The following is a 25116-nucleotide window of genomic DNA, read 5'->3' as shown; positions in this document are numbered from 1 at the left end:
GGAAGCCAGGGAGAAAGGCCAAGTTAGCGCGGTGCTTTCTCCCCCGCGCTCTTTCCTTCCTTCCCAGCTGGCAAAGCTTCCTGCTGGGAGCCCCAAAGGTAGCACGCACGCCCGCGGGTGGCTGCCCCCCCGCTCCCAGACGCTGGCTGTCAAGGGAGCTGCTCGCTGCCAGGCAGGGCACGGGAAAGGTAGTGCCCGCGGACTCAAGAGGCTTTCCCAGGGTCTCCGTTCAGCTGCGTACCTGTGTGCTGCCGTCTTCCGAGTCCTGTGATGGGCGGGCAAGCGGAGGCAGCCTGTCCCTCTGCAGGGACAAAGCTGAGCTCTGGCTCCGCTGCATGGCTGCGGGGGGCTCCTGGCGGCCCACCTGTGGGGAGAAGCAGGTGTGTGACGGAAGCCCCGTTTCAGAGCGGAGCGCCTGTCTGAACATCTGCCCAGAGCTGCTCCGTCCCTCTCGGTGCAGAGCTTCAGAGGCTGCGTGGGCCTTGGGACCTCCACCCAGCGAGCTCTGCCCCAGGGAAAGTCCCCAGGGGGAAACACCCCTTTGCAGAAGGGCTCAGGGCTGCCTGTGTCGCAGCAGCTCCCCTTCCCCGCCGTCCTTGTGCTCTGCGTGCGGGGGCCCTGCCTGCTCTGCTGCCTCCTCTCCCTGCAGCCCCATGGCTCACCTCGCTGCGCTCCCGCCTGCTCTGGTGCCCACTTGCGGTCCGGGAACCGAGGTTCTCCTCCCGCTCCATGGGGAAATCCAAAAGCGCTGCCGGACACCAAGCACACCGGCAACCAGAGGAGTTCCTATCTCCTGTCGGAGCCGCTCTCCTCTCAGTGGGGACCCCGGCACGTTGGCCCTTATATGTCACCACAAGGATGCCTTGTCACACTGGCTCTGTGGGCGTGATGCCACCCCCATCACAGAGCCCTGGCGGTCGCCGTGGGGACGCACCTGGCCTTGTATGGGTAGTTTCCCAAGGGGACTGCCCGTTGCTTCTGCGTCTTTGCTTTGAGGCCAGGAGGAGGTTTCCTCTCTCCGGCTCGGGACTCATAGAATCATAGAATGCTTAAGGTTGGAAGGGACCTCTAGAGGTCATTTAGTCCAATCCCCCTGCACACGCAGGGTCACCTAGAGCACGTGGCACAGGACTGCATCCAAGTGGGTTTTGAAGATCTCCAGAGAAGGAGACTCCACAACCTCTCTGGGCAGCCTGTTCTGGGCAGACAGTGCTCTGTCACCCTCACTGTTAAGAATTTTTTCCTTAAGTTCATGTGGAACTTTTGGTGCTTCAGTTTGTGGCCATTACCTCTAGTTCTGTCGGTGGCCACCACTGAAAAGAGGCCAGCACCATCCTCCTCACTGCCTCCCCTTCTCCAGCCTGAATAGGCCCAGCTCCCTCAGCCTCTCCTCATAGGGCAGATGTTCCAGGGCCCTGATCATCCTTGTGGCCCTGCGCTGGACTCTCTCCAGCAGTTCCACATGCGTCTTGTACTGTGGGCCCCAGAACTGGACACAATTCTCCAGATGCGGCCTCACCAGGGCTGAGTAGAGGGGCAGGATCACCTCCCTCCAGCTGCTGGAGACTCTTCTTAATGCACCCCAGGATCCCATTGGCCTTCTTGGCCACGAGGGCACGCTGCTGCCTCATGGTCAACTTGTCATCCACCATGACACCCAGGTCTTTCTCTGCAGAGTTGGACTTCCCTGGGCCTTGTGCAGGCAGCTCTTCTCCTTGGCTCACGGTGCCCCTGCCCCCTGCGTATGTGGTAGCTTGTCCTCAGAGCCACTTGCTGGGCCACTTGTGGCTGAGGGTGGGATCCTCTTCCCCTCCCTCTTGGGAGTTTGTTGGGCCAAGAGACTTCCCACAAAGCCAACAGGCACAGGTGCAATTGTCATCTGTGTGGAAAGCCCTCCGCTTTTCCCAGCAATCCCAGAGACCCTGATGACCCACATTTCTTCAGGCCGCCACCGAGTCCTGCAGGATGCAGTCCAAGTTCCCACACGTTCGGGAGGTGGCAGGGCAGTGCTGCCCCAAGCCCCGGCACCAGCCGCAGCCCTCCTCTCGTGCCTTCCCCCTTTCACCTCTGTTCCTCGAGAAAGGGGCACCTGGCATCCCTCCCCACGGCCCTGGATCCTTCCCGCCCTGCTCTCCTGCTCTGGGCCTGACCCACCTCCTCACCAGAGCCTGGGGATACTGCTGGGCCCTGCATCCCGCTGCTGGGCCCTACATCCCACTGCTTGGCTCTGGTGAGGCCGCACCTCCAATACTGTGTTCAGTTTTGGGCCTCTCGCTGCGAGAAAGACATGCAGGCCCTGGAGCGTGTCCAAAGACGGGCAGCAAAAGTGGTGAAGGGGCTGGAGCACAGACCTTACGAGGAGCGGCTGAGGGAGCTAAGGTTATTTAGTCTGGAAAAGGGGAGACCTTATCACTCTGTACAAGCACCTGAAAGGAGGTTGTAGCGAGGTAGGGATTGATCTCTTCTCCAGAATAACTGCGGGTCGCACAAGAGCAGCTGGCCTCAAGTTGCCCCAGGGGAGGTTCAGGTTAGATATTAGGAAACAAATCTACATGGAAAGCGTGGCCAGGCAGTGGAAGAGGCTGCCCAGGGTAGCGGTGGAGCCGCAGTCCCTGCCAGTGTTCAAGAAACGTGTAGATGAGGCGCTCTGGGACATGGTTTAGCAGGCATGGTGGTGGTGGGTTTAGGGTTGGCCTCGATGATCTTGGAGGTGTTTTCCGACCGTAACGATTCTACGATTCTAGGGAAAATATTGCAGAATTAAATTCTCCAGTAGATTTTCTGGCAATAATCACAGTGTTAAAAACAAATGGGGAATCTAAGAAGGTAGCAAAGGACAGGCTACAGGTTCTGTGGAAGTACTGCTTGAAACAAACTGGGACCTAACAGAAGCTCTAGCATGGCAGAGGCTTGTTTGGGGTGAGGTACAGCTGCCGCTTCCAGGAAGGCTGGTGTGTACAGACTCTGCTCCTCCACCATTCCCTAGGCAGCACAACCTGCCCTCCCAGCACCTGCAAAGAGGAGTAAGGGAGGGTGGAGCAGAGTGAAGACACCACGGCCAAGCTGTTGGACTCCCTGCGGAGGTGGTGACCTAAGGGTGCCGTGTAGCTGATAAGCCACACAGTAGCTGTCGAAGGGGAAATAAACGATAAGGTGTCAGGCGCTGGGCCAGGAAATGGTGGCAGATCACTCGCTTTGGATGAACTTTGCTTGAACTTTACTCATTATAAGCTCATCATAATGCTAGCGCACACCGCCAGCCCCAAAAGGGACCCGCCTCCAAGGTACGACCACCTCTGACTGAGCATGCGCTCTAGATTTCCTTTTAATGAAAAGCGAGAGACTTTTATACCAATCCATCAGAAAAGTAAGTGTGACTAGAATCACTGAAGCTCCACCTGAATGGAAAAAGAGTACAAAAGGTGAAGTAAGGAGGGGAGAAGTGGGGGGAGACTCCATCGCAGCTCCAGGGATTGGTCAGCGGGCTGAACCTCTTTCCTCCTCTCGGGTCGAGATGCCGCCTGAGGAGGCTCCTCGAGCTTGAGAGCCCTCTCCCATCTTTTGGGGCCAGTGATTGTTGCGCATTGGTACATCAAAGGTAGCTAAGAACCCCACGCTGTAGTAGAGAATTTCCTCTGGTGACATCCAAAACCTGCTTTGTAAACGTTGCATTCGAATAAAGCCTACTATTTGTGAACTCAACTAATTGTTTTGAGGGCAGTCAGACCTCTAGTCAACAGACTATCTGCTACTGCCAGAGGTGGGCCTAGAGCTACCACGGCATCTGGCATCCCTATTAAGAGACGAGTCCAGCAACCTCCAGCCCCTCTAAGCTCTGAGGATCGTCTGGAACTCAAGCGCCTTTATCTCTCACCATAGTTACCCCCTGCTTCAAACCGCAGTTGTTTCCTCCTGGGAAAAATAACATGGAGGCTTCTGAAAAGGTCTTTTTCAAGCATAACAATTTTATGGTGCGATGCAGCACAGTCTCGTGCCTCTCTGTTGTTCTCCCTCCGTGCGCTCAGCCGTGATGTTAGCGGAGCTGCCTGGCAGGTGCCTCCTGGCCCCGTCGCTCCCGTCGCCCCGTAAGACAGCTGCAGGTAAAAGCGCTGCGCAGGGCCCGCAGCACCCTTGTGAAGAAGGAAGGCCGCTTCCTGGGAACCGCTTGGTCTGTGAGGGCGGTGATGGCTGTGAGGGAAGAGAGGCGAGGGTCAGGAGCTGTGCGAGCGCAAGGCGAATGCCCGCAGCACCCCCACCACCAAGGGCTTTCCTGAGCCGTCGTGACTTGGTGCTGCCGAGCCCAACAGCCCTTGCTGGGCTAGCCCCGGCCTTGTGCCCACAGCAGGGCTCTCAACTCTCACCCGTACCTGCGTCATCCTCCGGCGTGTCTCTGGAGGGGGAGGATGTTGCCTCCACTTGGTGCTCAGAGGGAAGCTGCGGAGGGAGAGCAAAAGAGCCCAGGTCTGAGGTAACTACTTACCTAACTACTTACTTCTGCTCACTAAATACCTAAATTCATTTTTTCTAACTCTTGTATACAATGTTTTGAAGTGGATGATATAAATAGTTTTTGTGGATGGTCAAATACCATGTCTTCACGCTTGGCTCTGCTGGCTGCATCTTCACTTGGGCCTTTTCATAAGTTTCCTTCTACACATAATCTTTGGTGAACTAAAGACACAAACATAGCAAAGAAAAAGAAACACAGCTTCTATGATCTGTTTACTTGAGAAAATTCTGTTCATGTTATCTCCAGAAAACATCCAGATTCTTTGTGAAAATATACAAAATGTTAGTAACTTTTCACATAAGGTCTCTTTTTTTTTTTCGTCTTTTAGAGATGTGTGAGAAGCTTTCTATGATGCAGAAATCAGCTTTATTAACATGAAAGATAATATGGCCTCATAAAATATTTCCACTGGAGAATATTTATTGTGTTCAATAGAATGAGGCAGGAGAAAAAGCAGAAATGTAGGAAAAGTAGGACCAAAATTTTTAAAACCTTTTCCAGAGATCCACCTTGGAAACTGTTAAATAGGAATATGGATAAGACATACCAAAAGCATTTAACCTCCAGAGAATTAAAACTGGTGTTTAAGATCTTCAAAATCCTAATGATTTAGGAAAGATATGTTAATTATTTAATTAATTTTATGTTCATATAGAAAATGCTTATGCATTATTAACCCAAATTTCAGGCAGCTGCACAGCTGTATTTACTCTACAGAATTAGACAGCTAGCTTCAATTTTGAATGAGCAGGGAAGCAAGGTATTTTAAAATGAGCTTCATAGCATGCAGTATGCCAGAGAAGAATCACTAGAACCATTCAGTACTAAGTGCTATTAAGCTGAGATATAAGTCCAATTTCTTTCTCTATCTATATGTTTCTTTCTGACCTCTAGGAATGTACTTTCTTCTCTCCCTTCACTTACAGATTTTAGATAAACCTGTTATAGTTTGTGAACTATTGAAAAAAATAGCCAAAAAGCTAGCACAGCCTAATAGGTCAGTGGTTAAGAGCACTCCCCTAGGCTGTGAAAAAATGGCTACATGTGCTGCTTCTGACTATGGCAATCCTTATTTCCACAGGAAATGTTGATTTAAACTGTTCTACTTAAAACTCCTTAATGAGAGAATCTGAAGTTCACTTTCTAAAGAAAAAAAAAAATTACTAATTCAGAAAGAGGGTGAGAAATGTCATAAGAACAACTGTAAAAGCAAATAGGAAGGAAATTATCTTAAAAAGGAGAGAGCTTCTAGTGATGCAGTTTCATTCTTGCAGTCCAATATCTTAACCATTTCATAGCCATTTCAAAAATAACTCTTATGTCCTGATGGTGCTCACTTAGTCTGGAGACCAAGACTCTTATGAATTCTGTGATTCTTATGATTCTGGGATGATTACTAGAAAATGTCAACACAGCATGTTAGATTCAATGAAGCAGGCGTGAAGTCTAAACTGACCATACAAATGTTCAGTATGTAAGTTTCTTTATGTAATTTTAATGCTTGAAACATAAGGATGGGATTCAGTTGCTTATAAATGTATAAACCATAACTATCTCAGTAATGCTTCTTTTATATTTCCCCCATAGAGGTTTGGCTGCCTGTGCCCCAAGTCCCAGTCCAGTCCCACTGTGCAACCCGGGCTTGGGCTGCTGAGCAAGAGGGTTGAGAAAGTGATCACAGAGATGAGAAAGTCAAAGTTATGGGTAGTGGGACTGATGAGACAGCTCAAGGATTCATGAGGAAAAACACCTGCAAGCAGAGGTATGAACCCCAGATTTTAGGACCTAAAAGAATGCACGTCTCCTGTAGGCCCTGCATTTTATCCACCATGTGCTCTATAGGTGCCTGGGCTGCCATAAGGCACTATAAAAATCACTAGGTATCGGTCTTCAATTCTGAATCTCATCCTAAATTCTAAATCTGTACTGCTTAGCAAAGATCCTTTCATTCTCAAGTGAAAGAAATAAGATGCCACTATTATATGACTCATCTCTTATTAAAAGTGTTACATCAAATACAGAAGAGGAATCACCCCTTGGTGCATATCTATGTCTATAAAGACACAGACTAAGCCATAGCCTAAGAAGCCTAGCCCAGGCTTAAACATTCGGGATATAATTATATGGTAACATTTTGTAAATCCATCACATTTTCATAAGTTTAATTGTGTTATTGTGATTGTATGCATCGATATTATATTAAGAGTATTAAACATGAAAAAAGCTGAAATATAACTGACTTTTCTGTAAGAAGGGACAATTATTATATTCATTTCACAAATTTGTCTGCAGTTTGTCAGTTGCCAGTGAACATTAAAAATGGCTTTAGAAATTTATCTAAGAATATTACATTTTCTGATGCAAAATTTCAGACTATTTCCCCATAGGCTGGCATGCAAACCTCTAGTGAATGATATTTGGTGATTCATTTTAAATTTAGCTGGCAATTATTGTCACTTTTTATTCTGCATTTTTTTTTCCTGGAGAGTCTAAATATCCATTCTTTCCTTTTAAGTGAGCGAATTCCTCCAGCTGTGAATTTTCTGTAGTGCTATCGCTTTATGAGTTTTGGATCTCATTAGAGATCATTAGGCTCTTGAGACAGGCTAGCATCTCACAAACACTATAAACAATGCCTTTTCAACCTTGATTGGAGTTTTGTATTCCCAGATTAATGTTTGTGCACTGAGATTGATTAAGAAAATAAAAGGGAGGAAAAAAAATTGAAAACATGGTCTTGATAAACAAATCTTTCTAAGTATCTTGTGGATACTATAACGAGTCAAACTCATTTCTTTCAGTTAAGAAAAAGTATCTCTCTGAGCAAACCTCACTGGCAGATAAGAGAAAAGAAAGGTTCAACTTTAAAGAATAATGTTTTGTGAGAAAACATGCACATAGAGTTGAGAAATAGCACATGTGAACCACAGCTAGGGTAGCATTATGGGTCCAAACACTGTATACATGTTGAACTATCAAAGAACCATGGACATTTCTCTGACATCTGTAACTTCAATATTATCATAGTTAAGAACTGGATAAAATTTTCAGCCTAACTCTTCACCAGAATAAAACACCATCATGCTTTCAACATGACAGAAGAATTGAAGTTTACATAAACAAGACAAATTCTGCAGTGACCCAGCAATGTTATAGCTGTCGGGAACATTTCCACACATTACAGGATAGTAGATTGCCTCTGGAGACAGGAACTTCAGCTTTAGAGATGATAACGTTTATAAAAATCACCAAACCAGAGCACAATAGTCATCATAACTGTAAAAGATGCTTTTCCCAAAGCAATATGAAAGATGTTGATTACTTTTCTGTATGTTGAAAAATGTGTGTTGTGTTTGTGCTACTGTACCCTCAGGTAATATGAAGTGAGATGCAAACCCAGCTGCACAGCCTGAAGCTGGCCTCCAGCACAAGCTGTTAGAGCTGTGACCTCTGTATGTCAGGCAATCCCGCTGGCAAAAAGGCTGAGGGAAAGCAAAAGAAGGGGGAGTGGGGAGAATAAACTAACACTATGGATTATTTTAAAATATCTTTTTTAAATATACAAACTGAGCATATTTTGGGAAAGATATGAACTAGTTAAGATCTCAGTGAACGAAATAGCTTTTAAATGGGCAGTTGAGGTGCAAAAGTCATTAATTAATATTCATGAGGAAGGATAGCAGAGAAGAAGAAAAGTTTCATTGTATCTATGAGAGATGCAGATCTAGGTTTCATCACAGTGAAGGAAAAGATGAGGGTGCTAGAAATGACAAGGGGAATTTAAAATTTTCATAAAAAATTCCTAGCAAATTCTTGCTTGTCCTTAGACAAACTGTTTTGGATACAAGAAAACTTCAGCGTATGAAATCTGAATAAATTATTTTCTGAATTCAGTGGAAGTAGAGATTCCTGATATATAAATCAAAATAGAAAAATGTGGTCCTCATTTTTAATTACCTACAAAATTTACTCTTCTTGCCAAAAGGTGGCCTGATCTCTAATCCCAAATTCTTCTCAGTCCATCAAACTATGTCGCTTTTCATCAAACTTCTACTCCCTGGAGCCAGCACAGGAGTAACATTTTCTAGAAAAGCAAAGAAGAGCTGAAGATCTATGTCGGGCTGTCATCAATCCCATTTATATACCATTCATCATACGGCATCAATAAAAGGCCTGACTCTATAGTACTCCAAAATGGTATGATCTGTGAGGCTAGTATCTGCTCAAAATTTTCCTCTGCAGAAATTAACACAATGAAGTAGTGTATCCCTGCACTCTCACTGTGCAAAATATCATGATGACTGCATCTATCAATAGCCTTCACAAAATTAGTAAGACATTTGAAGGCAGAGCATTACCTAGGCTATATATTATTCTTTTCTGTAGTTTACTGGCTCCTGACACTTCACGTTTGGAGATTTTGCTCATTCACATTCTTGGACATCATCAAATGAATTGTTTTTCATTGAGAACAAACCTCAAATTTTGATAGGTTTCAGAAATCCATCATTATGTATGGGTTATAGCTGTGATATCCTTCCCTGGTTTGTGTTTCCTTCCTATGCATTCTTTTCAATGGAAACTGATATATGGGAGAGAACAGGGACTATGAGACTTCCCTTAAGATGAAGCCCAGAAGTACCTGGTCTGTGAAGTTCAAGGGCATTTCTAAATTCTGTTTACCTTTAGTCAGTGTTAGTAGTTTAACTTTTGGTGTACTTCGGATGCTCATAAATGTGCTCATGCATATTCATATATCACTAAAATATGGTCTTTCTAATGATTCAGATAAAAATACATTTAAATATTTACATCTTTGAATATGTATTTATATGCTATAGTCACACACATAACTTTAAAAATAGAAATATACTTTGTTCCGCCTGAAAAGTATATATCCTTAAGACTGTGACAATCAGCCAGTAGAGTACTATGACACTAACAGAAATACTGAACTATGAGTAAGATATGTCAAGAATGCATAACAAAAGCCTAAGGAAAAAATAATTGCTTCCCAAAGAAAAACACAATCTGTTAGGTGTTTCTTTGGAGCTTTTTCTGTCCTTATCTGCTTGATATTATCAGACTGAAAAGGACTATTAATCTTTGGTTTGAGCAGAACAGGTTTTCAGATTTTTTAAGCAAACACAGCAGAGAGGAAAAAAACGTTTTAGCTAATTAAGAGGAAAAAAAAGGAAAATAAAAAAATAAAAAAGGAAAATTAACTCTGGAAAATAAAATAGGATTCCGAATGAATATATATGACTTAGTAAGATACTTCCAGCTAAACTGGCTTAGTATTTTAATGCATATTGTGCCATTCTGTAATTTAGAAAAGCTAGATTTTCCTTTAATCAAATCAGGCTCCTAAAATATTTGGAGGGATTATGTTTAGCAGTTATTCACTGTCCTCATATAATAGAAAAAAAAAAAGAAAATTTGCAACTCTCAAACTATGTTAATATATTTTGATAATAGAATCATGAAAGATCCCTTTTAAAAAAATCTATTAAGAAATTAAGTAGTGTGGTTTTCTTGCTGCAAAATAATTGCAGTAATGGAAACAAGAAGACTGTTAAAGTGAATTCCTCAATATTTAAATAATTATTTATGAACTACCTAAAGCCAAAAAAAGAATGTTTTCTTTGCTCAGTATTTGAGTGTATCACTATTCTTCAGACTTCTAATATCTGATTTGCAACATTTCAGATGAATTGAACAAAATTTGTCTAATAGGAAAGAGTTTAAAGATATAAGGTCTAGAACATTATACAGGATTCAATGTATATATGTATATATATTTTACTGTCCAGATACTAGAAAATACTAGGACTCTGTTCATCAGTGAACACTGCAGTGAAAACAGATTGTATTATGAAGATCGGTATATATATATATAAAAAAAGGCATCCTGCAGTTCCCCCGCAAAAACTCTTGTTACTTATTACATAAGGACAAAACTTTTTACTTCAGGACAAAAGAAAAATATCAAATAATTAGTATTAAATATATATGAATGTATTGTTTTTCTTTCTGGAAATCTACAGTAAAAAGACTGAAAAGACTCTCAGCTCTGTGAAAATTCCACAGACAAAGAACTGATATGAAAATAGGAGAAAATCAAAAACACAATATTCCCACATTGCTAGGGAATTCAAAGTAAACACCAAGGATAGCAACAAAGGAAAGTAAAAAAAAAAAACATATAGGGCCGAGAGAAGGAGAGGATGAGTGTGGTTGGAGTAGGTTTGTGCAGGAGCTGCCAAGGGTAGGTGAATGCTGCCAGATAGCTGTCCTGGGAGGTGTGTCTCCATGGCATTATATATATATGGTCTCCTTTCCTGTCCCCCCCCCCCAAAAAAAAGGTATACAGATAGGATTACAGTTAGGGTTAAGAGAACAAAAAAGGGGAGTTGTGAGCTTGCAATGGGTGGGTGCAGGGACTGTCAAAAGAAGGAGAGTGCTATTAACAGAGATGTGCTTAGAGACTCTTCTTTCTATGGCACAATGTATAGTGACATCCTTCCACACATTGCCATTGAAAAGAAAAAATACATATAGAATCAGGGTTAGAATTAGAGTTGAAAAGAAGAAAGGAGAGTGGTGTATAGGGACTGGGGGTGAGCGCATACTGCAAAGAGAAGGTGAGTACTGCCAAGACTCGTGTACTGAGAAGTGTTACTCTGTAGCACCAAATACGGTAGTCTCCTTTCCTGTCTTGACCAGAAATAACATCTGTGGTTAGGGTTAGGGTTGAAAGAAGGAGAAGGGAGGCTGTGCAATTGGAGCTCTTGTATTCAGGGGCTGCCAAAGGGTGTAGAGTGCTACCAAGAGAGCTGTGCTTAATGATGTTTCTCATTAGCACCACACTTATGTGGTCTCTGTCCATACCATAGACTGAAAACACATGTAGGGTTAGAATTAGAGTTATCGTAAGGCTTAAGAGCTGGTTTGAGGGAAAAAGAAATGGGAGCATTGTTATTGCAGTGAGTGTGCTCAGGGACTGTGAAAAGAAGGTAAGTGCTGCCAAGACAGATGTGTTGGGAGGTGTATCTAATTAGCACCACAGTTGGTCATATCTGTCCTTGCCTTGGCCGGAAAAGACATCTAGGGATAGGTTTAGGCTTAGGGTTAGGATTAGGGTTGAAAGAAGCATAAAGGGAAGCAGGGAATTTGGAGCACATGTGTTCAGGGAGTGTCAAAAGACGGCTAGTGCTGCCAAAGGATCTATGCTGGGAGGTATTTCTCATTAGCATCAGGACAGAGGGGAGTATCGTGTTTGTAGTGTGTTCATAGCCTGTCAAAAGAAAGATAGTGCTTCCAAGGGAACTCTAATACTCTATAATAATATCTAGAATAAACACTCTAGAAATGTTTATCCATGGCTCCATCTATGGGGATCTTTTTTCCTGTCTTGGCCTGAAAAGAAAAAAAGGGTTAGGATTGAGAAAAGGATAAAGAAGAGTATTGTGTTTGCTCTTGTTTATGTGCTTTTGGAGGCCCTGCACAGACACACTGCACACTTCGAGACCCAGAATGTCCTCTTAGTGTATTTTTTGTCTACTATTTTCACACCTGGAAATAATCAAGATCAACTGGGTTCACAGGAGGGAAAGAGATCTAATTCTTTTCTGTCTCCTAATTACTTATAGCTTGGCAGGTGAGGGACTCCTGATGGAGTTCAAATGAGGAAGATCCAGCAAATCGTCGACGATAATGAGGAACATCCAGCAAATGCGTTGACGATAACTTTTTGACGCAGGTTGTGGAGGAGCCAACGAGGAGAGGTGGGCTACTGGACCTCGTGCTATCAAATAGGGAGGGCCTAGTAGGAGATGTTAAGGTGGGGGGTAGCCTTGGCTGCAGTGACCATGAGCTGGTGGAGTTCAGGATTTAACGAGGAGGTGGCAGGGCTATAAGTAGCCTTGCGACGATGGACTTCAGGAGGGCCAACTTTAGCCTCTTCAGAGACCTCCTCGGTAGAATTCCATGGGCTAGTGCTCTAGAAGGCAGGGGGGCCCAAGAGAGCTGGTTAGTTTTCAAGCAGCGCTTCCTCCACGCCCAGCAGCAGTGCATCCCTGTGTGTAGGAAGGGAGGCAGAGGGGGCAGGCGACCTGCGTGGATGAGCCGGGAGCTTGTGGCAATGCTCAAGCAGAAGGCAGCGGTATACAGAATGTGGAAAAAAGGATAGATCCCTTGGGAGGAATACAGGAACGTAGTCAGGGAGTGCAGAGATGCAACAAGGAAAGCTAAGGCACGTCTGGAAGGCAAGCTGGCAAGGGACGTTAAAAATAACAAAAAATAATTCTTCAAATACATTAACAGCAAAAGGAAGATCAGGGAAAACGTGGGTCCGCTGGCGGACGGGATGGGCACCCTGGTTACGAATAACACAGAAAAAGCAGAGTTGCTCAATGCCTTCTTTGCTTCGGTGTTTACCAAGGGCAGCCCTTTAGAGCCCCAGGCCCTAGAGGCAAGAGAAGAAGCGGGTGGAGAGGAAGACTTGCCCTGGGTAGAGGAAGATTGGGTCAGAGAGCACCTAAGGAACCTCGATACCCACAAATCCATGGGCCCTGATGGGATGCACCCCAGAGTGCTGCGGGAGCTGGCAGATGCCATAGCTAAGCCGCTCTCCATCATCTTTGAAAGATCCTGGAGAACGGGGGAGGTGCCGGAAGACTGGAAGAAGGCCAATGTCACGCCGGTCTTCAAAAAAGGCAAGAAGAAGGACCCAAGCAACTACAGGCCAGTGAGCCTCACCTCCGTCCCCGGAAAAGTAACGGAATGCCTCATACTGGCTGTTGTCTCCAAGCACATGGAGGACAAGAAGGTGCTCAAGATTAGTCAGCATGGATTCACCAAGGGGAAATCTTGCCTGACTAACCTGATAGCCTTCTATGATGGAATGACCGGCTGGATAGATGAGGGGAGAACAGTGGATGTCGTCTATCTCGACTTCACCAAGGCTTTTGACGCCGTCCCTCACAACATCCTCCTGGGCAAGCTCTGGAAGTGTGGGATAGATGAGTGGACAGTGAGGTGGATTAGGAACTGGCTGGATGGCAGGGCCCAGAGAGTGGTAATCAGCGGTGCAGAGTCTAGTTGGAGGCCTGTAGCTAGCGGGGTCCCCCAGGGGTCAGTCCTTGGTCCAGTCCTGTTCAATTTATTCATCAATGACCTGGATGAAGGCACAGAGTGCTCCCTCAGCAAGTTTGCTGATGACACGAAACTGGGAGGAGTAGCCGATACCCCAGAGGGCTGCGCTGCCATCCAGAGGGACCTGGACAGACTGGACAACTGGGTGGTGAAAAACCTCATGCAATTCAACAAGGCCAAGTGCAAGGTCCTGCACCTGGGGAGGAATAACCCCAGACACCAGTACAGGCTGGGGACTGACCTTCTGGAGAGCAGCTCTGCGGAGAAAGACCTGGGTGTCATGGTGGATGATAAGTTGACCATGAGGCAGCAGTGTGCCCTCGTGGCCAAGAAGGCCAATGGGATCCTGGGCTGCATTAAGAAGAGCGTCTCCAGCAGGTCGAGGGGGGTGATCCTGCCCCTCTACTCAGCCCTGGTGAGGCCACTTCTGGAGTACTGTGTCCAGTTCTGAGCCCCACAGTACAAGAGGGATGTGGAGCTGCTGGATAGAGTCCAGTGCAGGGCCACAAGGATGATGAGGGGCCTGGAACATCTGCCCTATGAGGAGAGGCTGAGGGAGCTGGGCCTGTTCAGCTGGAGAAGAGAAGGCTGAGAGGGGACCTGAGCAGTGTCTAGAAGTACCTCAAGGGAGGCAGTGAGGAGGATGGTACTAGCCTCTTTTCAGTGGTGGCCACTGATAGAACTAGAGGAAACGGCCAAAAACTAAGGCATCAAATGTTCCACAGAAACTTAAGGAAAAATTTATTGGCAATGAGGGTGACAGAGCCCTGGAACAGGCTGCCCAGAGAGGTTGTGGAGTCTCCTTCTCTGCAGATCTTCAAAACCCACTTGGACACAGTCCTGTGTCACATGCTCTAGGTGACCCTGCGTGTGCAGGGTGATTGGACTAGATGACCTCTAAAAGTCTCTTCCAACCTTAAGCAATCTATGATTCTTAGAATAATCCTCCCTATTCACGGATGCCATAGAATGCCCTAAGGAATTCTTGTTATGTTTATCTCTGCTCACTCCAGGACCAGCTTGTCCCCCCCAGCTTTGTGTTTTTCCTTCCAGAGTTTGTGGCCTTGAGGCTGGAGAACAGTGATGGCTGCTCTGGGCGCCTACAGGTTTTCTACAACGGGTCATGGGGGAGTGTTTGCTCCAACTCAATGACTTCGAGCACCGTGTCTCTGGTGTGCAAACAGCTGGGCTGTGGAGATGGAGGATTCCTTGAAACAGACCTGCCATATAGGAAGGTATCTGGCCATACATGGCTGGATCATGTTGAGTGTGGAAAGAGGAACAGCTCCTTTTGGCAGTGCCTCTCTGATCCCTGGAACCCACAGTCCTGTGATGACCAACGAGAAGAGACCCACATCACCTGCAATGGTAATGCTGGAGCCACGTGGGCGCAAAGCTCACAGCAGGTCTTGCTCCCTGTTCAGCAAGGCACAATGTTGAGAAGGGGTCTGGAGTGGCTTTTACTTTCCATATGAGATCATTCTGCTATCAGTGACACAAATACAACATATCCATGAGCAGTAGCTGCCCTGAGCTACCTGCATGGCCAATGAGGGGAAGAGGCACATGCAGCCTCCACCTCACCTTGGTGATCTCCTCTACTACACCTTGGACACCTCTTGGAGGTGCCTGTTGATCTCTGTTGTGAATAGACGGGGCCCAGACAATTACCTTTTAGCTTGGGAAGTCCATGCAGAGCATTCCACTCATGGCCGTGGTTTGCTGAGGGAATGGGAAGGGGGAGAGAGAACACGGTGCTGGTGGCTCGAGGTTATGTAGGAACCAGGCCGTGCCCAGGGCAGTGCTGGCATCGGAGTTTGGAAACAGCCTCCCCTTGGGGACCTGCTCCTGCTCCTTTGCTAACCAGGAAACCTCTTGGGGTGAGCAGCCAAGGTAACCCTGGAGTTCAGCACTGTTACACACTGCATTATCAGGGGGGTTCACCTTTGTCCACGAGCAGGGGGAGGTGCTGGGAGGTTCAAGCACAGCTCAGTCCTGATCCTGTCCACATGGCCCCCATAAAGCAGCCCCTTCTTTCACTGTAGCGTTTCCTTCTACAGGGAGACGACCAGAAACCCCTCCAGCCCTAGCGGCAGAGTGCCCCAACTCTACGAGCTGCACAGGTAACTGCTGCTCCCTGTGCCCTTCTCACCTGGCCAGGCCCTCCCAACCACCCCAATGACACGGAGGGTTCTGTGTTTTCCAGAGATGCAGAAGATTCGTGTCGTGGGAGGAGAGGACGGCTGCTCGGGCAGAGTGGAGGTTTGGCACCACGGCGCCTGGGGGACAGTGTGTGACGACTCCTGGGACATGAAGGATGCTGAGGTGGCCTGCAGGCAGCTGGGCTGCGGCCCTGCCGTGTCTGCCCTGGGGGAGGCTGCGTTTGGGGAGGGGAGGGGTTCCATCTGGCTGCAGCAAGTGAAGTGCAGAGGGACGGAGCGGTCTCTCTGGGACTGCAGGGTGCAGTGTGGCAACAGCAGTGCCTGCCAGCACAAGGAAGATGCTGCTGTGAATTGCTCCGGTGAGTGGCAGTGCTTGGTCCCCTTGTTTGGGGACATGTTATCCCAGCTGGGCCCTCACAGGGCCCCAGACTTCTCAGAGCAGGGATGTCCCTGCAGAAGTTGGGTGCCTGGTGCCAGGTGGGGAGCAGATGTTACGGGGCAGGGTGTCCTCATGTCTTTGCCTGTGGGGTTCTGCAGCCCCCTGAATGCCTGTCCTGGGCTGTCCGTGCTGTCCTCCCCATGGCCCAGAGCAGAGAGCCCAGGGCCTGTCACGGGCACCCAGGGAAGGACTGTTCTGATGGCACTTGGAGGGGACATGCACAGGCACAGCCACATCTCTCTCCCTGCTCTGCAGCTGCACCCAGGATGACAACAGCAGCCCCGTGAGCAGGTAACCTGCCCTCCTCCCTGGGTTGGGTCTCCCTGGGGCCAGGCTGTGACCTGCAGCCCGAGGGAAGGGGCCTGTACTGGGGTACAGGGCCTCCCACAGGGTGTTGGAGCGTTTGGCTTTGTGGAGGGGTGTGGATCACCCAGCAGTGTGAGAGCTGCCCCACAAACCAGCACAGGCTCCCCCAGCCCTGCCATGTGCAATGGTTCGGGACTGGGGTGTCCCTGGGCCCCAGCATGCCCCAGGCGAGGGCCTGCCTCGTCCATGTCACTGCCCATGCAGATCCCACCCAGAGGCGTGTGAGGAAAAGCGGAGGAGTCTCCGTGCCTGTTGTCATCTGCATCATCCTGGGGGCCCTGCTCTGCCTGCTCCTGGCTCTCCTAGCAGGGCAAGTGCAAAGGGCCAGGGCTCAGCGCAGAGGTGGGTCCTTCCCCATCTGTACCAGGGTGGACGATGCCTCTTGACAGCCCTGTGGGGGCTGTGGGGTGTGTGTGAGGGCACAGAGGGTGGGGGTGCTACCTCCTGCTCTATTCCCTGTTCCTTCACTGTCTGTTTGTGGGACACCCGCAAGCAGGAGCTGTGGGAGTGCTGATGCAGGAGGAGATGGTGATAGAGGAGGTGAGAAAAGGCAGCGAGGGGCTGGGGGAGATGGGAGCAGCAGGAGACGTCCAAGGACGCTGCTGGCTGCGCTCTGGACAGTGCTAGGGGGAGGCTGTGGGGCAGGAGCGGTGCCAAGAGGAGCTCAGGGCAGGGAGTCTCTCAGAGTGGCAGTCGGTCCCTGGGCTGCTCTCTCTGTCCTGCCCTGTTCACCCATGTCAGGGCAGGATCATTTTATGGACCAGTCTGGCAGAGAGTGAGAAGCTCCCTGGGGAGAGGTGCTATGGGAGCTGCTCCCTGGTCAGAGCAGGGACTGACCTGGGGCCAAAAGGGCCATTGGGGTCTGTGTCTGAAGAGAGAGCTTGAGGTGACATTGCCCCAGACCATCTCCACAGGGGCGTTGCTGTCACTGGGGATCTGACCGTAATGCCTGGGCAGGGCAGTGGGTCTGGGCTGTGGGGTCAGCACTCGTTTGGCTAAGGTGGAAGGGCTGAGTGCCCACATCAGGGTCCTTCTCCTCTCTCCATGTGCCTGTGCTGATCTTGCCCATATCCTCAGCCTCCAGGAGGTCTCTGGAGCCCCTCTCTGAGGCCGTGTACCAGGAGATCGACTACAGCCAAGTGTGGGAGAAGCAGGCGAGGTTCGGTCCTCCAGGTCTGTGTGGTCGGTTCTGGGACAGAGCACATGGCAGGGCCCTTTCCACTGGCCCTAACCCACGATGGGACCATTGCAGCCCTCGGGCCAGTTGTCTCCTCAGTGCTGAGGTCACGGCTTCCTTCAGGAGAGCAGCCCAGTGCTGGGCTCAGGCGAGGAGCTTCCTCCCGACCTGCTCTGCCCATCCCAACCCGCGGGCACAGCTTCTCCCTGCCTGTCCTGCTGCCCCCATCGGTTGTACCTGTTGGGTAAGGGAAGGGGGTGGCCAGGGCTGCTCTGAAAGGCCCTTGGAGATGGGATTTGTCCCATGGGAGCAGGACAAGCCCTGGGCCGTCCTCCCCATGCAGTCCCTGCTAGGTGGGTCCCCATCCCCAGCAGGGCTGACAATTGACAGGGTCAGCAGGGCTCATCCCGATAACACTCGCTGCTCCTCTTGCCAGGTTCCTCTTCAGAGGGCTCCCTGACCAAGCTGCAGCTCGAGCCCAGGGACAGTGAGGAACATCCTGGGTCAGCACCAGGTAACGGGCAGGGAGGCAGGGGAAGGGTTGGTCTCTCCTCCCCATAGCTGTGTCACTGAGTGTCACCATTGGGATGGGGAGGAATTGCCTTCAGGAATGACTCTGGAGTCATGCAGTGTAGGCAAGCATTGGACATGCCCCACTGAGCTGGGTGCCTGAATGGGGCCTTTTTGGGCTCAACTTGTCCCTGCCTCCATCAGGCTCTGAGTTTGTCCCAGGGAATCCCCAGCCCCGGTGCAGACTCCAGCTCTTCTATCCCTGTGGCAGGGGGAGAGGGCACCCTGCTGCCTCACACACACTCCCATAACCCTGGATCCAGGATGCTGGACCTTCTGTGGCCCTGCCAACACCCGTGTCTCTGCCCTGTGTTCCTTCATGTCCTTCTTTCCTCTGCTCTGTGGAAGGGCTCCTGTCATCACCAGCTCCTCTCTTGATTCAGAGGTCCCTGTCCTGCCCACAGGTGACCCAGCGGATGGCTATGACGATGCCAGAGAAGTATCTGACCCTGGGGAGGATCTTGTTCCTGGCCAGCAAGACTGGGAAGTGCCCAGGGAAGCAGAGGATGGTGAATGGCTTGAGGAGGCACAGAGAGGTGAGGGGGAAATGCAGCTGCTGGTTCCTGGGGTGCTGTCCCCAGTGCCAGGAGAGTGGCAGCAGCCTGAGAGCCCGGCCTCCCGGCATGGGGAGGGTACCTGTCTCAGGAGTTTTCCTGGTGAGGAGACGGGGGTGGGATTAGGGGACTGAAGGTCTCAGGCAGTGAGAGACAGGGAGGAAGGGGATTCAGCCCAGGAGGGGCATGTGTGTGGGGCAGACTGCAATGCACTGGCCTTGCTGCTTCCAGTGGGGAACGGGCGCTGCTGGGGATGTGATGGAGCCCCCAGGGCAATCAGAGCAACCCCACCCTTTCCTTTCGCAGACACAGCGTATGATGATGCTGAAGGAGCATCCCTGGCACATCCTCATGAGGACACCAAGGCTGTGAGACTGGACCCTGGTGCCAGACTGTCCCTGAACCCAGGTCTGAGAGAGCCCATCACTGCCATGAGGTTGGGTGCAGCTGGGACAGAAGAGAGGTCTGTGCAGCTTGGAGAGTCATGAGTGACAAAGACTGCTCTCCCTTCTGCCACTAGTAGCAGAAAGAGCTGGACATTGCCTCTGTCATCTTTTCTCTACTTTTATCCCATGCATTGCTATTTGTTCTTATTAAAACCATGTGGGAGTTTGACCCAGAGATTGTGTTTCCCTCCCCAGGTGTTGGATGTCTCCCCAAAGCTGATCAGGGAAGGTGAAGCAGCACAAACCAGCAGTGGGTAAGGGGAACAACTTGGGAAGAGCAGGCTCTGAGACAGGCTGTGCTCCTGCAAGAGCCCGTGATCTCTGGGGTGTGGGAATAGTGATGAGTCCAGCTGGAGGATATTTCTGCTGGCAGGGACATAGAATCATAGAATTATTAAGGTTGGAAGGGACCTTTAGAGATCATCTAGCCCAACCCCCCTGCACACACAAAGTCACCTAGAGCACGTGGCACAGGATTGCGTTCAAGCGGGTTTTGAAGATCTCCACAGAAAGAGATTCCACAACCTCTCTTGGCAACCTACTCCAGGGCTCTGTCCCTCTTAAGGTGTTTATAGACACTGAGCAGGTCCCCTCTCAGCCTTCTCTTCTTCAGGCTGAACAGGCCCAGCTCTCTCAGCCTTACAGTCAGTCTTAGACATTCCCATCCTGCAAACCTCATGCAGGGTTTCCAGCCATATGTGCCAGTCTGCAGAGTCCTATTATGTCCCTCTGGGCAGGATGGTCCAATCTCCTGCCCCAACCTGCTCTTTTCCAAAGGGCTCTTCCTGGGCTACCCTGGTCCCTGGGACAGTTGCCACCACAGAGCTGCAGCACAGAGCTGCACAGAGCCTCGAGTGCTGGGCTGGGGCCCCATAGCAGTGAGCCCGGAGGTGACTGTAGGCCCTGAACGCTAGCCCATATTTCCATGGCCGAGAAGATGCCATGTCTACCCCTAAAGCAGGAGCCCATAGGAGCTGAGACAGGATCCCTGTTCCTTCACTGGGTTTGAAGCAGCTGCTCCCCAGTACGAATGGATGAAAGACCTCTCCTGTGGGAGCTGAGTAGGGAGGAGGGTTCGATGGTTGTCCAGCATGTGGCACCCAAACTGCCTCCCTCCTCCCTTCAGGGTTCTCTGCAACTTGCTGACCCTTCCTGAGGGGATCTCACACACTGACGGGCAAGTGAGGGCTCAGGGCAAGCCCACAAAACCCTCCTCGTCCTTCACCCCGGCTCATTTGTTTCCTTGTGCTAACCTACTCAGAGAGCTGCTCCTGGAATAGTGAGAAAGGAGTCACACACATCTATTCCTGTATCTCTTTCTATATAATATATATAGATGAATATGTAAAAGATGAGACATCTGTGGCTAAACTATCAATTTCTGAGAGCTGATTTTTTTTCCTCCTGCTTTAATTTTCCTTTCCTACAGTGCAGTTAACTATATCCCCTACTTCTTGTTTTCCTTTGCTTTTTTTGCCTGCCCATCACACTACCACTTGTGCATCCATCCTCCACTCATGTACGGGTTTCAGCCTTCCCAGCCACAGAAGAGCAGGGACTGTGTGGCTGCCACCACCTCTCCCTGCCTTGCTGCCCCATCACAGCTCACCTCTCCCGGCAATGGGTACCCTCCGCCGCGAGACAAAATCAGACATCTCTGCTCGGGGTCTAGGGTCTCTTTGGGGGTGGCAGAGGATAATGCTCCAGCCCCCTCTCCCATGGCAGCATCTCCCCACTGGGAGCTTCTCCAGCCCCAAGAGGCACTGAGGGACTTTTGGGGGACCCCAGAGGAGGTTCTGTGGGCCTCGCCAAAGGACCGTATGTGCCAGAAGAGCAGTGGGTCTTTGCACGTCTCTGAGAAGGAAGGGGATCCAACGGGCTGCTGAGACACAGATGGAGACACATGGAGGCCCCCGATATTCACTGAGGCCTTCAGGGCACCAGAGCTCACTCAAGGAGCCTTGGGATGCACTGAAAAACTGACAGCAGCCCAATGAGGGAAATGAAAGGAACTCAAAGACCCATGAGATATACTGAAAAGCAGATTGAGGCCTCCAAGAATCATCAAAAACCAGACAAATCTCTGGCACACACCAAATGGCACCTGAGGCCCCAGGAATGGACTGAAAAATGAGGCACACTGAAAGGAACTCAGAGGCTGCTCGGACACACTGAATGGTGCTTGGGTCCTACGGTGCCCCAAGAAGCAGACAGAGACTCATGGGATGCACCAAAAATCAAGGGTGGGCACTGTGAAGAAACCAAAGGCAATCAGAGGCCTCTGAGAGGCTCCAAGTAGTGCTCTGAACACCCTGGAAGGGCCCACAACGCACACAAAGTCCCAAGACAGAGGTTCCTAGGAGCACCTGATAGACACACTGAGCCCTCTGGGAAGTGTGCAGACGTCCCTGGAGCAAACTAAAGAAACACAGAGGCCAAGGGAGCCCCCCAAAATGTGCTCAGAGGTTTCCAGGGAGCCCTAAAAGGTGCTTGGAGGCACCTGGGGCACACTGAGAGACACTCCAGCAGAGCAGCTGTCCCCTATAAGGCAGTGAGGAGCTGCAGGAACACCAAAACACACATGGAGGCACTGTGGAGAGCTGTGAACAGCGCATGGAGGGCCCTGGGATGCCCCAAAACACCAAAGAGTGGGAGTCCAGAGGGGCACTGCCAGAACAGGGAGCACGTCAAAGGGACATGGAGGTCTTGAGGGAGCACTCAAAGCCATGCAGAGGACCCTGGCAGGCTCTGTTCGCAAAGAGGGCAAGAGAAGGGAAACTGGCAAGGCAGACGGGAGGTTTGCATGGATCACTGGCAGTGCAGCCCAGCTCTTGGCCTGCTCCCAGCCACTGTCCTGAGCTATCCAACTTCTCCTTTCCTAGAGGAGGTAATGACAGAGGAAGGATGGCTTTCTGGACAATGAGGCTTTTTCTCCCTGCAGCCAGCACAAGACAGCTGTACCACTAATGCCACTGCCACTAGCAAAGGAGTGCTTTAACCTGCCCTTGCTGCCTGGGCGCTGGTGACTCTGCCTAGGAGGCTTTTGCTTCCTGCCCCTTGTCTCCAGTACATCCCCAGGCTCTTGCCTGGTAGGGCTTCTTCTCCAAAAGCAGCCAACCGCTCCATGCAGGGCACGTGTTGTCATGGCCGGGGCAGGTGGGGAGCAGAGGGAAGAGGTGGCTTTTCTGTTTGGCAGAAGAAGTGCTCCAGTTCACAAGCAGGACTCTGGCTGTCTCTGCTGGCTGTCGGCCTTCAGCCTGAGCTCTGGTGATAGAGGAGGAAAGAGAAGGTAACTCAACAAATCTGAGATTTCCATGAACACAGCACCCTACACTGCCATTCCCATATTCTCCGCTGTGCAGGGACAGATGTGTGCTCATCAGCATGAATGGGGTATACAAGTGGGATAGACTGCAGTGACCAGGCACATGGCTTGGCCACACAAGTGCAGTGGTCAGGGTCTTGCTTACACACCACTGCCCCTTTTCACTCCCTCTGCCTCATTCTGTTAGCTGCAGTGTCCAGTGATTTCTTTTACCCTCTAGTTCTTCATGTCCTGTTCAGTTAAGTCCACACTGGGCCAGGGTTGAGGCATCTGCCTGCACACCCTAACTCTGCTTGGCCGGGGGAGCTGTGGGCCTGGATGGAAGATCCACGGCCACCACATCCTTCACTGTGGTGCGGAAGGGCCCATTTCAGAGCAAGACAACCGAGCTGCCCAAGAGCAGCTGAGTACTCGGTCAGGCTTTGTTCACCCAAAGTGCTGCAACTTCCCTGGGGCCCAGTGTGAGGATATGGAGTTTGCTTTAAAGAGTTCACAATTCCCTTGAGAAATGGGATGCTCACATACAGTTTATAAAAGATATTAACAGCAATTCTGCCCCTCAGAGGCCCTAACAAAATGAAACATGAATGCAAAGGAGTGCTTTCCGTTCCTCTGCACTTTTTTGTTATCCCTGGTGCAACACAAAAAAAAAAAAAGAGATTTCATCAACACTACATGCTTCTGCCCATCACTTTGCCATGAAAGGATATGGATGATAGAAGGTTAGTTTATTAGAAAAAATAGTTTATTTGAAAACATTCTCAAACATGGAGTACTTCTTCAGCAAAGAAAAAGACGGTAGGACATGCTTATGTATCCAAGATAAAACACTTTTTTTTTTTTTTTTTGTTAACAGAAATGCATCCTAGACTCATCAGTGGATATAAAATGGGGCTTCTAACAATGAACATGCTGGCAGCATGTTGTAAATATATATATTTTTAAGAAACCTCCCTCAAAAGTGAATAAATAAAGCTATTGCCCACATGCCATCACTGGCTAATGAGTGAAGCTGTCTTCATCACAACAGTGAAACTGAGATTTATGTATTTGAATCCAATGAATTTTAACTTATTGTAAGCTTAATTTTCTTGGCACCTTCTTAGCATCTTAAACTTAGCATTTTCTGTTCTTCAGGGAAGGAAGGTATTTTGAGGTTTCCTCAACAGCCCTTGGTCATTGTTCCCAAAGTTTTCAGATAAACTTCCTGAGATGATTTATGAAAGTTCCTTGTGTCAACATGTACTGTCAGCCTGTGTTGCAGTCTGAATAAGGGGGGGTTACATTTAGTGAACATATTTTCGATTTCATTTATAACAGTCCCTTGTAACCATGGCACAATTCACACCCTCCCCTGTTACCACTGCAATCCAAAGAGAACACAAATCTGCTGAGGCACCTGTATTAAATAGCTACATATATATATATATGTGATATAATAAATCATGCATATTTAGAATGGCTATTACGAAAAGCATCAAGGCAGCCAAAAGTTTGCATGTCCAATGACTTCCTTCAGGGCCTCAGGGCCTTTTTTTTTTTTTTTTTTTCCTGAGACTTTAGATGAAGGTGTTTGCAAAGAGGTGCAGGACCATGTTCAGCACAGCTGCAGTTCTGACGGTCTCCATGAAAACGTCTTCCATCACAAAGATCTTCCCAAGGATGGACTGGGCCTGTTTTTATTTTATCTCTCTCTGAGTCATGTTCCTGTCTGAGAGTGTAGTGATGTATTTGCAGCTCAGAAGAGGGTTCTCTGTGCCAGACCTTTGGGAGAGTATATCCTTCAGGGGAGGGCTGAGCTCAGCCCCACATCTTCAGGGCCAGGACTGACACAGCCCCAGGGCTCAGCTCCGGAAGACCCGCGCGGGTCCCAACAGCTCCCCTCATGCAGCCCCTGGTGACACGCGCTGAGGTCACACTGGCTTGTGCTGCATCACAAGGAAGTGACCCCAGCGATCAGCAGGGCCCTGTCACTTCCCTGCCAGGCACGCGCGCTGCTGGTCACTGCTCGCCGTGCTGTGCTCCACTGCTGCCCTTTGGAGCTTCTCGGTGACGAGGAGCACACACAGGAGGCAGCGGGAGTGCTCGGGGAAGCTCTCCCTCACAGGCTGAGAACAAGGGGCTCGTTGGAGAGAAAGGAGGCCTTGGCGAGGTCGTGGGAAGAGAATTCTTCATCCCTGCTCGACTAGAGAGCCAAGGGCAAGGGGGAAGCCAAGATGGAGGGCTTCTGGACTAAGACCGTTGGTCCGGAGCACTCATTTCTATTCCCCGTGCTCCTGCAGCTCTCCACTGAGGGTAAGGGTTTGAGGGCTGCTTTGCCAGGTGCCGCAGATCCTGTTAGGGGTCAAAGCAGCTGTGGCCCCGGGGCTGTAGCCTGCGGAGGGCTGGGGCCTGTTGGGAGAGCCTGGCCT

The 25116-nt window shown here is 49.5% G+C and overlaps 1 protein-coding gene and 1 long non-coding RNA gene across 2 annotated transcripts in view; both read left to right on the top strand.

The window, feature by feature from the left end:
• Nucleotides 1–4030: 4030 nt before the first annotated feature.
• Nucleotides 4031–18058, top strand: LOC148592742 (antigen WC1.1-like). The gene is made up of 6 exons (XM_088533939.1): nucleotides 4031–4100; nucleotides 14720–15034; nucleotides 15727–15789; nucleotides 15873–16187; nucleotides 17711–17806; nucleotides 17934–18058. The coding sequence occupies exons 1-6, from the start codon at nucleotides 4031–4033 to the stop codon at nucleotides 18056–18058; spliced, it is 984 nt and encodes a 327-aa protein (XP_088390065.1).
• A 191-nt stretch (nucleotides 18059–18249) lies between these two features.
• Nucleotides 18250–25116, top strand: part of LOC148592737 (uncharacterized) — a 203307-nt gene continuing 196440 nt past the window's right edge. The window contains exons 1-2 of the long non-coding RNA XR_015913904.1: nucleotides 18250–18324; nucleotides 18764–18916. This is a non-coding gene — a long non-coding RNA (uncharacterized LOC148592737). The remainder of the gene's footprint in view (nucleotides 18325–18763; nucleotides 18917–25116) is intronic.

The sequence above is a fragment of the Tinamus guttatus genome, unplaced genomic scaffold (genome assembly GCF_059628265.1).
Source record: "Tinamus guttatus ecotype Peru unplaced genomic scaffold, ASM5962826v1 Tinamus_guttatus_pri_ptg000529l, whole genome shotgun sequence".
Classification (NCBI taxonomy): Eukaryota; Metazoa; Chordata; class Aves; order Tinamiformes; family Tinamidae; genus Tinamus; species Tinamus guttatus.
This window is presented reverse-complemented; position numbering and strand designations above follow the sequence as displayed.